Source organism: Aquarana catesbeiana, linkage group LG02 (genome assembly GCF_042186555.1).
Source record: "Aquarana catesbeiana isolate 2022-GZ linkage group LG02, ASM4218655v1, whole genome shotgun sequence".
In the NCBI taxonomy this organism is placed as follows: domain Eukaryota; kingdom Metazoa; phylum Chordata; class Amphibia; order Anura; family Ranidae; genus Aquarana; species Aquarana catesbeiana.
The window spans coordinates 789,022,373-789,036,186 of NC_133325.1; the positions used below are offsets into that span (position 1 = coordinate 789,022,373).

Consider the following 13,814-nt stretch of genomic DNA (forward strand, 5'->3'; position numbering starts at 1 on the left):
AAATGTTGATCCTGCTGCTGTCTATCTCCACCTTCTGTCCAAGTCCCCAATTCAGCTAGGGATTTTGCAGCTGTGGTGGCAACTCTCCACATGCTCGGTTTTCAGAGAGTTTCTATGCTGAGCATTTCCTCCCCATTACATCTGAGCAGCCCATGTGACTATAGAGGCACACATGTGGGCGTACAGTGCCTTGAAAAAGTATTCACACCCCTTGAAATTTTCCAAATTTTGTCATGTTACAACCAAAAACGTAAATGTATTTTATGTGATAGACCAACACAAAGTGGCACATAATTGTGAAGTGGAAGGAAAACCTATAAATGGTTTTCAATATTATTAAATATGTGAAGTGTGGGGTACATTTGTATTCGGCCCCCCTGAGTCAATACTTTGTAGAACCGCCTTTCTCTCCAATTACAGCTGCAAGTCTTTTTGGGGATGTCTCTACCAGCTTTGCACATCTAGAGAGGGACATTTTTGCCCATTCTTCTTTGAAAAATAGCTTAATCTCTGTCAGATTGGATGGAGAGCGTCTGAACAGCAATTTTCAAGTCTTGCCACAGATCCTCAATTGGATTTAGGTCTAGACTGTGACTGCGCCATTCTAACACATGAATATGCTTTGATCTAAACAATTCCATTGTAGCTCTGGCTGTATGTTTAGGGTTGTTGTCCTGCTGGAAGGTGAACCTCCGCCCCAGTCTCAAGTCTTTTGCAGACTATAACAGGTTTTCTTCTAAGATTGCCCTGTATTGGGCTCCATCCATCTTCCCATCAACTCTGACCAGCTTCCCTGTCCCTGCTGAAGAAAACCATCCCCACAACATGATGCTGCCACCACCATGTTTCACAGTGGGGATGGTGTGTTCAGGGTGATGTGCAGTGTTAGTTTTTCGCCACACATAGCGTTTTGCTTTTAGGCCAAAAAGTAAAATTTTGGTCTCCTCTGACCAGAGCACCTTCTTCCACATGTTTGCTGTGCCCCCACATGGCTTATTGCAAAATTAAAATGGGACTTTTTATGGTTTTCTTTCACCAATGTCTTTCTTCTTGCCACTCTTCCATAAAGGCCAGATTTGTGGAGAGCACGACTAATAGTTGTCCTGTGGACAGATTCTCTCACCTGAGCTGTGGATCTCTGCAGCTCCTCCAGAGTTACCATGGACCTCTTGGCTCTTCTCTGATTAATGCTCTCCTTGCCCGGCCGGTCAGTTTAGGTGGACGGCCATGTCTTAGTAGGTTTACAGTTGTGCCATACTCTTTCCATTTTCGGATGATGGATTGAACAGAGCTCCGTGAGATGTTCAAAACTTGGGATATTTTTTTTTATAACCTAACCCTGCTTTTTACTTCTCCACAACTTTATGATGCTCTTTGTTTAATAAGGTTCTCTAACAAACCTCTGCGGCCTTCACAGAACAGCTGTATTTATGCTGAGATTAAATTACACACAGGTGGACTCTATTTACTAATTAGGTGACTTCTGAAGGCAATTATTTCCACTAGATATTAGTTAGGGGTATCGAAGTAAAGGGGGCTGAATACAAATACACACCACACTTTTCAGATATTTATTTGTAAACAATTTGGAAAACTATTTATTCTTCCACTTCACGTTTATGTGCCACTTTGTGTTGGTCTATCACATAAAATCCCAATAAAATACATTTATGTTTTTGGTTGTAACATGACAAAATGTGGAAAATTTCAAGGGGTATGAATACTTATTCAAGGCACTGTATACACAAAATGTTAAATTTCAGCCCACTCCCTTCCCCCTCCTCCATGCCAACTGATCAGCTAAACACAATGGGGACAGGATATTACATGTAGATTAATGGAGGCTTCATCTCCCTCTTATTCTAAGACACAGAAATCCGCCCACACCATGTTATTGCCAAAAAAATTAAGATTTGATATCAAATATATATTTGTATGACAATTTAAAACCATTTATTAATATTATTTTTTTATTTTTACTCTGTATTCCATAGGCTGTTTTTTTATGTTGATGTCTTATGTTTCCTTGCAGACAGGCTGGGAGAAATCTGACAGGAACCCACCTCTCCTCCGTACATTTTTTTTTTTTTTTTTTTACTATTTGATTATTTTTTTACAATATTTTTTTATTGTTATTTTTTTTTTTTTTACTATTTGTTTACAAAAACCCATTAGGGGGCTTTGTTGAAATATCAGGGGTCTAAACAGGAGTCAACTAATCTTTCCCACATGGGGTGATTAGGGTGTGCCCAGGCACACCTGGCACACCCATTGTGCACGCCTATGCATGCAGGAAGAGGAGCGTCAAGGGAAATGCTTCATTTTAGAGTCCCTATGTATTTAGTTTCATGTTAGTTAGGTTTATTTTCAAACATTACTTGTTCCCCAGGGCATTGTACACCTCTACAGTATTAGGCAGTGACATGCTGGTCTGTAAATGGGCCTTTTTTGCGGGATCAGTGCGTAGACATAAATGTGACGTCTCAGCTGTGACATGCAACTAATGTCCTTACATTTGCACATTATTTTGGATTAAACATGGGAAAAACACATATAAAGAGAGGTAATGGTGCTGCACACCCGGAATATTATATAATGGGAAAATTTCCCCAGAGGGTTTTTTTAGCAGCGAGGTGAATAAATAGTAAGTAAATTTGAAAAGATATTCTTTATTAAAAGTTTTTGGCATACAATGCTTTCATGATAGTTAAAATATGAGCTCTAGAGGGGGCATACCCAAAAGTGCAAATGTTGCAAACACAGAAATGTATATAACATTACATGACAAACATGTCTAATGTATGAGAAAGGTTGACGCGTTTCAACCCGTTTCGTTGGGGTCATCTTCAGAGGATAGGTTTGCTGCAAAGAAACTGCATTTAGCATATCAGATTGGAAAATGCACGACTGGCTATATGTACACAAAAAAATGTCCATCTCACATAGTTACCAAAGTGCATACAGTGGGGACCTCCCATTTTTTGTGTACATATAGCCAGTCATGCATTTTCCAATCTGATATGCTAAATGCAGTTCTTTTTTGCGGCAAACCTATCCTTTGAAGACGACCCCAACGAAACAAGTCGAAACGCGTCAGTCTTTGTCATACATTAGACATGTTTGTCATGTAATTTTATGTACATGTCTGTGTTTGCAACATTTGCCCTTTTGGGTATGCCCCCTCTAGAGCTCATATTTTAACTATCATGGAAACATTGTATGCCATTATTTTGGATTTTTTTTGGTGTTGACAGCTACCAGCACTATGGTTGGGTATCCAGTGCCAATCACCGATCTTTAGTTCCTATAGAAGCGTCATGGCACAGACTCAACCAACAGTCTAAGGCTCCGTCAAGTTTCTGGGGTCCCCCTTCATTTACCTGTCTCATCGGAGTACTCGCCATCGGGGCACGGCTCGCACATAAAGCAGCAGGTCGGTTCACCTTCAATAATCCCTTTTCTGGTGCCTTCATGGCAGATCCGGCTACAGTTGGAGAACGGAACCTGCCGGAGAGGTGAGAAGAACATCTTTAGTGGTAAGATTGATAAATAATAAACTTTTCAAGAAACTGGAATCAATAAGTTACAATCGATTTGCTGGTAAACAACAGGTTTCAGAATTAATAGCTTTTTAAAATTCTCTTATTAAAAGGATTATGTAATTATTAACTAATAACCACATTTTTTTTTTATTCTGCAGCAAATTGAGTTAGTGGTATTTCCATTGTTTACCACCTTCTGTTGTCAGTGCTTCAGGGTGCAATGAGAGAGTAATGAGAAATGAAGGGGTCTATTTATACAAAAATCTTCTGTTTCCTATGATCATCGCTCCATCTAGTGGCCATAATGTGGTATTTTCCCTGACTGAGGTATTTTAGAAAAAAAATAACAGATTATTGACACTAGATGGAGCCGACACTCATAGGAAACAACATATTAAGCTAAATATGGACAGAGAATTTGCTGGGGATGCCTTTACCACCTTCCAAAAATGTAACTGCCTGGCAGTCATTCTTATCCAGCATATAATGCAAACTCCCTTATTGTGGTAAAACATACTAGACATGTGCAATTCGTTTAGTTCCCAATTTGTTTCTTTAACAAATTTTTACAAATTCGTTAATTCCTAAATTTCCAAATTTTTCAATTTCAACAATTTTCAAATTTTTCAATTTACGAAAATTCGGAAGTTCGGAAATTCGGAATTTTGGAAATTCGGAATTTTGGAAATTCGGAATTTTGGAAATTGGAGAATTGGAAAATTCGAATTCGGAAATTCGAAGTTTCGGAAGTTCGGAAATTCGATTATTCGGAAATTCGAATAGAATTCGGAAATTCAAAATTTCGCAAATTCAAAATTTTGGAAATTTGAAAATCCGAAAATTTAAAAGAATGAAAACCCGAAAATCTTAAATAATAACTAACTAATAATAACTATTAAATTATAGGTATTGGAATTTCCTTTCAAATTTGGCTGTTAGTGAATTATCTGAAATAACAAATGTCATCTAATGCAATCTAAATGAATGGAACGTAATGATCTAATAATAATAAATAATAATAAAACCTTTTTATTATTATTATTTATTGTTAATTTGTTTCATTCCATTTGTTTAGATGCGGCATTCGTTATTTTGGATAATTTGTAACTTCAGATGAATTTGTATTCGTTCACAAACAGCCAAATTTGAAAGGAAATTCCAATACCTATAATTTAATAGTTAGTTATTATTAGTTAGTTATTATTTTGAATTTGACTAATTTTTCTTTCTTTTTTTCAGATTTTCGAATTTTCGAAAATTTGGAATTCGAAAATTCAGAATTCGAAAATCCGTAAATTCGGAATTTGAAAATTTGTAAATTCGGAATTAAAAGATTTGTAAATTCGAAAATTTGAGAATTCGGAATTCCGAAAATTCAGAATTTGATAATTCGGAAATTTGAAAATCCGAATTTTTGTATTTCGGAATTTCGGAATTTTCGAATTTCTGAAAAAAGCAAAAAAACGAATGAAACAAAAACAAACAAATTTTTTGTCAGTGCACATGTCTAAAAATTACTGCTTTTTAGCATAAATTGTGTTAGAGAGTTCTTGCTGCCCATATGTACCCCATTTCACCACAATAAAGGATTTAGTATTATTTGCTGGATTGTGCGATCATCCTTTAATTGGTGCATACTCCACAATGGTGAGCTGGATATCCACCAGACTGTGGATTGCGGGCAAGTGTAAACTAACCTAGAGTGGTATTACTTTAAAGAGCTTTACATGCCACCTTTATAAAGGTATAGAACCTTTAATGATTATCTCCACTTCATTGACTACCAATAACTAGGAGTGTCCTGCTCGGAATTCTGGCCAATCAGACTGGCCAGTAGCGTCTATGCTACCAACACGGCATCATTGCTAGAAGCCCACCTTAACCAACACATTTGTTTCCTATACTGGCTAAATTGTACAGGAGGAGTAATGACTTGGCACCCACAGAAAAATAATTGTAGCACCCTTCTGAATACGTTTTCTAGGAAAGCTAGGCAAATTTAGTTCTTATTGGCACCACTGTAAATCATGGAGCAGTGTGTGTGATTGCTTCGGGCTGTTCTGGGCTGTGCAGGCTGCAGGTTTGATTGCTCTTCCCTGCCTTCTGGAGGACTCCAGAATATAGTGGGTTGGGGAGATGCAAACCAGCAGTCTGAATATCTATGTGGTCTCAGCCAATCCCTGAGAGAGGGTGCCCTGTAGGTGGCTTCAGAGTGCATACATAGTCTGGGATTTGAGGCAGCCCTGTTTTTGTCCAGGAGGAGAAGTTCCCAGCCTGAAGGCTACTTGCCCTTCTGTGCAGCCCTGCTGAAAATTTTACTTTCTCTCATCGGAGTCCCAGCTGTGGCAGAGCTGGGGGGGGGGGGGCTGTTCTGCTAAAAATCTCTTAACCTAAGCAAGGGATTTTATTGGCAGGTCCAGTGTGGGAGACTCAAAGAGGAATGATCTGTCTGATATTGGAAGGAGGCATCTAAGTATCCATGGACACTGGGTACAGACCTGCAGGCATGTACTGGCCATTGGGACTACAGGGAGTTTCCCGGTGGGCCGATGGCTCAGTGTGCCGATTTCAGTGACAGTGGACCGCTGCCTCCCTCCAGTCCTCTGTCCCCCCCCCCCGCAGTGCTCACCTCCTCTCCCTGGCTAGTTATGCAGCGCGCCTGAATACAGACATGATGCTCAGGAGTCAACACTTAGAAGCTCATCATACGATCTGGAAGGAGGGCGGCCTCACTTTCCTGCCTAATCTTGTTCCATTGGGGGGGGGCGCCAAACTGATTCTTTGCCCCAGGTGAAATAATGTCTAGCTTCCCCACTGATACTGCCTATAAGAAAAATAATGTAAAACGCTAGTGGGGGAGGGGGGGGCTTGGGTGGCAAGCCGGCATGGGAGAGACCTGTCAAAGTGGGCCAGTCTGGGTGAAGTCCAGGGCCAAATTTTTGTCCCAGTCCAGCCCTGCAGACCTGGATAGAAGATCCTAGTGACCGTTGCTGCTGATATCCCTAGCCTATCAATTCTAGTGCTTGCCTGGCCTAGGATATTACTGAAGGTGTCTCGGTGTGGTTCCATTTCTGGGCTTTTGCTGGAGGAACAGCCCTGAGAAGTAGGGAGAGGGTGAAGAGTGTCCTCAATATATTGCTTAGTGTTCATGGAGTATCCCACAGCTCCATATGCCCTATCTTAAAAAGGGTAACCCCTAGACTGTTTATTAAGCCAGAAGAGTGACTGTTACCGTGTGCCTGGCAGCTGCTGCACTATCTGGGAAAAGAACCTGGGACAATTCAGAGGCCCTCTAGGAGGTGAGCTCTACACAAGCTCTACACAAGCTCTACACAATGGTCACCTAAAAATGGCTGAGGAAATTGACAAGTACCAAGTTTTAGTAGCTCCAGAGCTGCTTGGACATAACAGTAAGGGCTGGTTTACACTTGCTTCAAAATGTGGTATTGGACACGCTTTTTTAAGCACTCTGAATGCCAATAAAATAGCCTCTCACTAAAAAAAAGGGTTACCTTACAGTCCTGTTCACTTGTGTTTGCTTTGCTTCAAAATGATACCCCATGTCACTTTCTTGGTGCTTCAAAGCATCTCCAAAGCCTCCATAGAAGCCTATGACAAATCTCGCTTACAGCACCTGCAACTTTTGAGAGACTTTTATTCAGGTTTAGCTTCACTTTGTTTTGTAGGTATGGCAGGTATGAGACCTCCCAGGATGCACTGGGAAACCAGCTAGCGAACGAGAAAGATGCCATCAGCTGTCACTTCCGGGCCATGTGTATATATTCTGAGAGTGTCTGGTGCAGACGTCCCATCTGGTGTGCAGCGAGGAGCAGCAGGAAGATAAGAGGTGTCTGGACTGGAGTTAGGCAACTAGCAGAGGGCACACGTGGTGTGCAACATGGGAACGCTATAGAAGAAGTTGAGCGGGGACTGAAGAGAGAGGACTGAGTGGCAAAGGGTCAGCAAAGCTGGGGGGGGGGGGGGGCGGAGCAGGAGAAACTAGCAATGTCACACGTGGTCCGCAGTGTGGGAGCAATATAAGCAGGGACTGGAGAGAGAGAGGAGGGTCAGCAAACCAGAGGATAAGCAGAGCTGGGGGTTACTACTGAGTGGGGGATCAGCAGAAGTGGGGGTTACTACTGAGTGAGGGATCAGCAGAGGTGGGGGTTACTACTGAGCAGGGGATCAGCAGAGGTGGGGGTTACTACTGAGTGGGGGATCAGCAGAGATGGGGGTTACCTCTAAGTGGGTATCAGCAGAGCTTGGGGGTACTATTGAGCAGGAGATCTGCTGAATGAGGGTATCAATGAGCTGGGGATCTGCTGAACGGAGGTACTAATGAGCTAGGGGTCTGCTGAGTGGGGGTACATGGGACCCAACATGGGAACGCTATAGAAGAAGTTGAGCGGGGACTGAAGAGAGAGGACTGAGTGGCAAAGGGTCAGCAAAGCTGGGGGGGGGGCAGAGCAGGAGAAACTAGCAATGTCACATGTGGTCCGCAGTGTGGGAGCAATATAAGCAGGGACTGGAGAGAGAGAGGAGGGTCAGCAAACCAGAGGATAAGCAGAGCTGGGGGGTTACTACTGAGTGGGGGATCAGCAGAAGTGGGGGTTACTACTGAGTGAGGGATCAGCAGAGGTGGGGGTTACTACTGAGCAGGGGATCAGCAGAGGTGGGGGTTACTACTGAGTGGGGGATCAGCAGAGGTGGGGGTTACTACTGAGCAGGGGATCAGCAGAGGTGGGGGTTACTACTGAGTGGGGGATCAGCAGAGATGGGGGTTACTACTAAGTGGGGCATTAGCAGAGCTTGGGGGTACTATTGAGCAGGAGATCTGCTGAATGAGGGTATCAATGAGCTGGGGATCTGCGGAACGGAGGTACTAATGAGCTAGGGGTCTGCTGAGTGGGGGTACTACTGGGCCCCTTTAAAATAACTACTAAATCAACACACACATAGGGCATTTTCCAAGCTTCATTAAGGCTTCAAAGAAGCATCACTTTAATGTGTGTGTTAAAGTCGAAGCAAGTGTAAATGAGCCCTTAAACAACTAAGTGGGTGGATGTTCAAAGCTGGACACACCGAGCAATTACCATCAGTCTGGCAAGTATAGAAGCTTTCAACCTCTACTATAATGTATTGTGGATTGTGCTCTTTTACTTCACAAATATGAAAAAAAAGACCTCCAGCGTCATCTGCAGAGACCCCCAAAATAACCACAAAATAACCACCTACCTCTCGGGAGAATCCACTCCACAGGATCTTGCTCTCGTTAATGAAAAGCCTCTCCCCCTTCCGGGCGTACACATTGTAGTGACCGATGTCTTCAAAGACCACTTCGTCCGAGCCATCCTCTTTGGACAAGTGCCAGTTGATGATAGTGTAATTCCCCACCAGGTCTCCAAAGTCATTGAAGTCCACTTGCTCCCCCATGTTATTGGTGAAATTTAGGTGCCTCAAATGTTTTAGGACCTAAAAAAAGAAAAAGGAGAAATATATTTCCGTAATTGGTTTAAAGGCAAGGAACACTTTGATAAATGTTTGAAACCAAGGTGCTGCACCGTAATATTCAAAATTTGAGATTCAAAAGCGTATCCAAAGTTTATAGCAGTCAAACTTTTTACCCCAGAGGAAGTGATATGTTGCCTCTTCGCTGCCTGTTTTAACCTCATAATTGCCATACTACTGTAACTTATGCACTGCCCATCCCCCCCGTGTGCCCGGTACAGGGGAAATGGTGGTACCTTCTTATCGGTGGCCCTGAGTACAGGAATCACTGCTTGCAGGCAGCAAGGTACCATGGGATATGTAGTCTTTAGAAATGGAGGAGAGGCTGCAAAGCATGCAGGGAAGTTAAAAGACGGGCAGCAGACAAGCAGAGCTCACAACATAGGAGATTGTTCATGTAAGCTTTAGGGATCGACCAATTATTGGCGCGGCCAATTATCGGCAGCCGATATTCACCTTTTTTAGAAGTATCCCCCCGGTACCGTTCTTTAGAGCGGACAGTCGGCTTTATTGTAATAACAACCGATGCAGCTCAACAAGCAGCGGGAGGGGACGTCCCCCCCCCCCCCCACCGCTTTCCGCTGCTTGCCCGGGCTCTACCGCCCCACCGGCTGGCCGAAGACCCGAACAAAGCCGATGCTTCGGATCTCGGATCTAGTAATCCGGAAGCAATGTCATGACATCACTTCCCGGAATACTGACATCTTAAAGGCGCCAGTTTTAAAAAATAAAGTATTCAAAAACGCTAATCTTGAAGTTTTGAATAGTTTGAAGTGTAGAGGAGGGGTTTGGGGTCACTGTCTATTACTGTCAATAGGGATGTTTACATTCCTTGTGACAGCAATAACAGTGATAAAAAAACTAAAAAAAAAAATGTAAAATGACAGTGTAAAGAATTTTTTTTTTAAATGTACAAAATATCTGCAAAAAAAATCGGCTATCGGCAGGAGAGGTGGCCGAAATATCGGTATCATATCGGCACCGAAAAAAACGATATCGGTCGATCCCTAGTAAGCTTATATTGGGTTGTCAGATATACAGTGCCCTGCAAAAGTATTCCCCCCCCCATGGCATTTTTCGTGTTTTGTTGCCTCACAACCTGGAATTAACATGGATTGTTTGAGGATTTGCATCATTTAATTTACAGAACATGCCCACAACTTTGAAGATTTTTTTTTTTTATTGTGAAGCAAACAACAAATAGGACAAAATAACAAAAAAAGTCAATGTGCATAACTATTCACCCCCCTAAAGTCAATACTTTGTAGAGCCACCTTTTGCGGCTATCACAGCTCCAAGTCACTTTGGATAAGTCTCTATGAGCTCGCCACATCTTACCACTGGGATTTTTGCCCATTCCTCCTTGCAAAACTGCTCCAGCTCCTTCAAGTTGGATGGTTTGCGCTTGTGAACAGCAATCTTTAAGTCTGACCACAGATTTTCTATTGGATTGAGGTCTGGGCTTTGACTAGGCCATTCTAACACATTTACATGTTTCCCCTTAAACCACTCAAGTGTTGCTTTAGCAGTGTGTTTGGGGTCATCGTCCTGCTGGAAGGTGAACCTCCGTCTTAGCCTCAAATCACACACAGAGTGGTACAGGTTTTGCTCAAGAATATCCCTGTATTTAGCACCATGCATCTTTCCCTCAACCCTGACCAGTTTCCCAGTCCTGACTGCTGAAAAACCTCCCCACAGCATGAGGCTGCCACCACCATGTTTCACAGTGGGGATGGTATTCTTTGGGTGATGTGATGTGTTGGGTTTGCGCCAGACATAGCGTTTTCTTTGAAGGCCAAAAAGTTCAGTTTTAGTCTCATCAGACCAGAGCACCTTCCTCCGTACATTTTGGAAGTCTTTTCACAAACTCAAAACGTGCCATTTTGTTTTTTGCTGAAAGTAATGGCTTTCTTCTGGCCAGTCTGCCATAAAGCCCAACTCTATGGAGCGTACGGCTTATTGTCGTCCTATGTACAGATACTCCAGTCTCTGCTGTGGAACTCTGCAGCTCCTCCGGGGTTACCTTAGGTCTCTGTGCTCCTCTCTGATTAATGCCCTCCTTGCCCGGTCCGTGAGTTTTGGTGTGCGGCCGTCTCTTGGCAGGTTTGCTGTTGTGCCATGTTCTTTCCATTTGGTTATGATAGATTTGATGGTGCTCCTAGGGATCATCAAAGATTTGGATATTTTTTTATAACCTAACCCTGACTTGTACTTCTCAACAACATTGTCCCTTACTCGTTTGGAGAGTTCCTTGGTCTTCATGGCAGTGTTTGGTTAGTGGTGCCTCTTGCTTAGGTGTTGCAGCCTCTGGGGCCTTTCAGAAAGGTGTGTATATGTAATGACAGATCATATGACACTTAGATTGCACACAGGTGGACATCATTTCACTAATTATGGGACTTCTGAAGGTAATTGGTTGTACCAGAGCTTTTTTTTTAGGAGCTTCATAACAAAGGGGGGTGTATACATACGCACATGCCTATTATCAGTTTTTTATTTCTGAAAAATTGTTTTATGTATATATTTTTCTAATTTTACTTCACCAACTTAGACTATTGTGTTCTGATCCATCACATATAATTCAAATTAAAAAAAACATTGAACTAAAGGCTGTAATGTAACAAAATAGGTAAAAAGCCAAGGGGGGGTGGGGGGGGGGGTGAATACTGTTGCAAGGCACTGTAACTATTATTTGTCTTGTTATTACAATGCTGATTTTATAAAATGGAAGTGTATGCTGTGATCATAGTCCTGAGATTTACACTGCTCTGTCAAACGGCACAGCCAGTGTGATGGCACCACTTACATTTAGGGAATACTGCACAGCAGTGTATTATCTTCACCCTCCAGCTGGTGGACAGTAATAAAGCAGAAGACTGAGGAAATCATCCCTCTGCTCACTCTGCTCTCTCCTCCTATTAGCATATGCCTTGTCAGCATGCAGCACACCTGAATGGCTCCCAGTTAAGCCCCTCCCTCTCCCAGTGAAAAGCTTCTGTACTGGATGCAAGATGATGGTACCAAGTAAAATTCAGATAGCTAAATAAAAAAAAAAAATAAGCAAAAACATTTCATGATTTATTAAGGAAGACAAAGCTGCATTAATTTGTGTCTTATTATAACTGCCTGGAGATCGACCTAAACTCTCCCCCCCGGGGTATTATCCATTGAAATGATTTATGTACAGGCTGAGCAGTGCTAAGCGGGGTTTCTGCTGAATAAATGTATTGATTTACTATGAATTTTATACTAAATCGTGGCCAGCAGGGAGTGATTCCACCGGCCTCCATCTACCCATTTTATCTGCTTATATTTTGCCTTTCTTTTTTTTTTTATAAATCTTTTTATTAATTTTCATAACAGACAAACAAACCAAAACACAACAAGACATCATAAACACTGAACCAAAAATATAATAATACAATTTCAGAATCCAGTATATCAATTATCCACAAAGGAAAAAATAAATAAGTAAAATAAAGTTATATATTATAATATTTATTATATATTATAATATTTTGCCTTTCCTGGTTCATCAAAATTTACTGGGGATGCTTGAATACACGGGAACTTTAAATTGGAAAGGTGAACTTGGTCTTTTTTAACCACGTAGCCTCCCTGGCGGTTTTCCCGAATGTGGCTCGGGGTTAAAATTCAGTACCATTAGCGGTAACCCCGAGCCACACTCGGGATAGCATTGCAGGATCCTGGGGCGGCGTTACTTACCTTGTCCCCGGGATCCTGTGATGTCACCCGCAGTGTCCGAGGGCTCCGTCCTCCTCCGAAGCCTCTCCGTGCCAGGCTCCGTTCCCTGCGAGCGGCGCGACGCACGGGGGCGGAGCCTGGCGGCAAATTAAAAAAAAAGTAAAAATCATAACACATACAGTACTGTAATCTTACAGATTACAGTACTGTATGAAATGATTTCACATCCCTTTTGTCCCCAGTGCTTTGGCCCATGCCCTGCATGCAGTTTTACATGATATACACTGTTCTTTCTGCCTGGAAACTGGAGATTGTCCATAGCAACCAAAAAGTGTCCCTTTACGTCAAAAGTGGCTTTAGACCAGCTAGAAAACAGCGATAGTAAATTAGAACACTTGCAGAATTGAGCGATAGTGAATTGTGGGGAAATTTATTTTATTACTATTTTTTTTAATTTTTTTTTATTATTTATTTTTATTTATTATATTATAATTTATGTTTTTGTGTTTCAAACTTTATCATACCCGGGATATCTACTAGACTCTGGTTTGGACAGATTTAAGTGTGTTATTGTTAAGATTTACTGACCTACAATATAAAACGCCAAATTTCCATGCAAAATAATTGTACCGCTTTCAGCACCTAAAATCCGAAATAATCATACCGCCAGGGAGGTTAAGGACCGAGCCTCGTTTTGAGACTTGTTGTTTACAAGTTAAAATCTTTTTTTTTTTTTTTTTTTGCTAGAAAATTACTTAGAACCCCCAAACAATATATATATATATTTTTAGACACCCTAGAGAATAAAATGGCGGTCGTTGCAATACTTTATGTCACATTGTATTTGCGCAGCGATCTTACAAGCGCAAATTTTTTTGGGGAAAAAAAAACATTTTTTTGAGTTAAAAAAATAAGACAACAGTAAAGTTAGCCCATTTTTTTTTATATTGTGAAAGATAATGTTACGCCGAGTAAATTGATACCCAACATGTCACGCTTCAAAATTGCGCCCGCTCGTGGAATGGCGACAAACTTTGGCACTAGAAAATCTCCATTGGC

At 41.8% G+C, this 13,814-nt stretch overlaps 1 protein-coding gene across 1 annotated transcript in view; it reads right to left on the bottom strand.

Moving 5' to 3' along the window:
- The window catches only part of LOC141129427 (extracellular calcium-sensing receptor-like), a 144,565-nt gene that overhangs the window by 1,953 nt on the left and 128,798 nt on the right, over positions 1–13,814 (bottom strand). Inside the window, 2 exon segments of the mRNA XM_073617459.1 lie at positions 3,381–3,504; positions 8,778–9,014. Of these exon segments, the coding sequence (XP_073473560.1) occupies positions 3,381–3,504; positions 8,778–9,014 (361 nt within the window).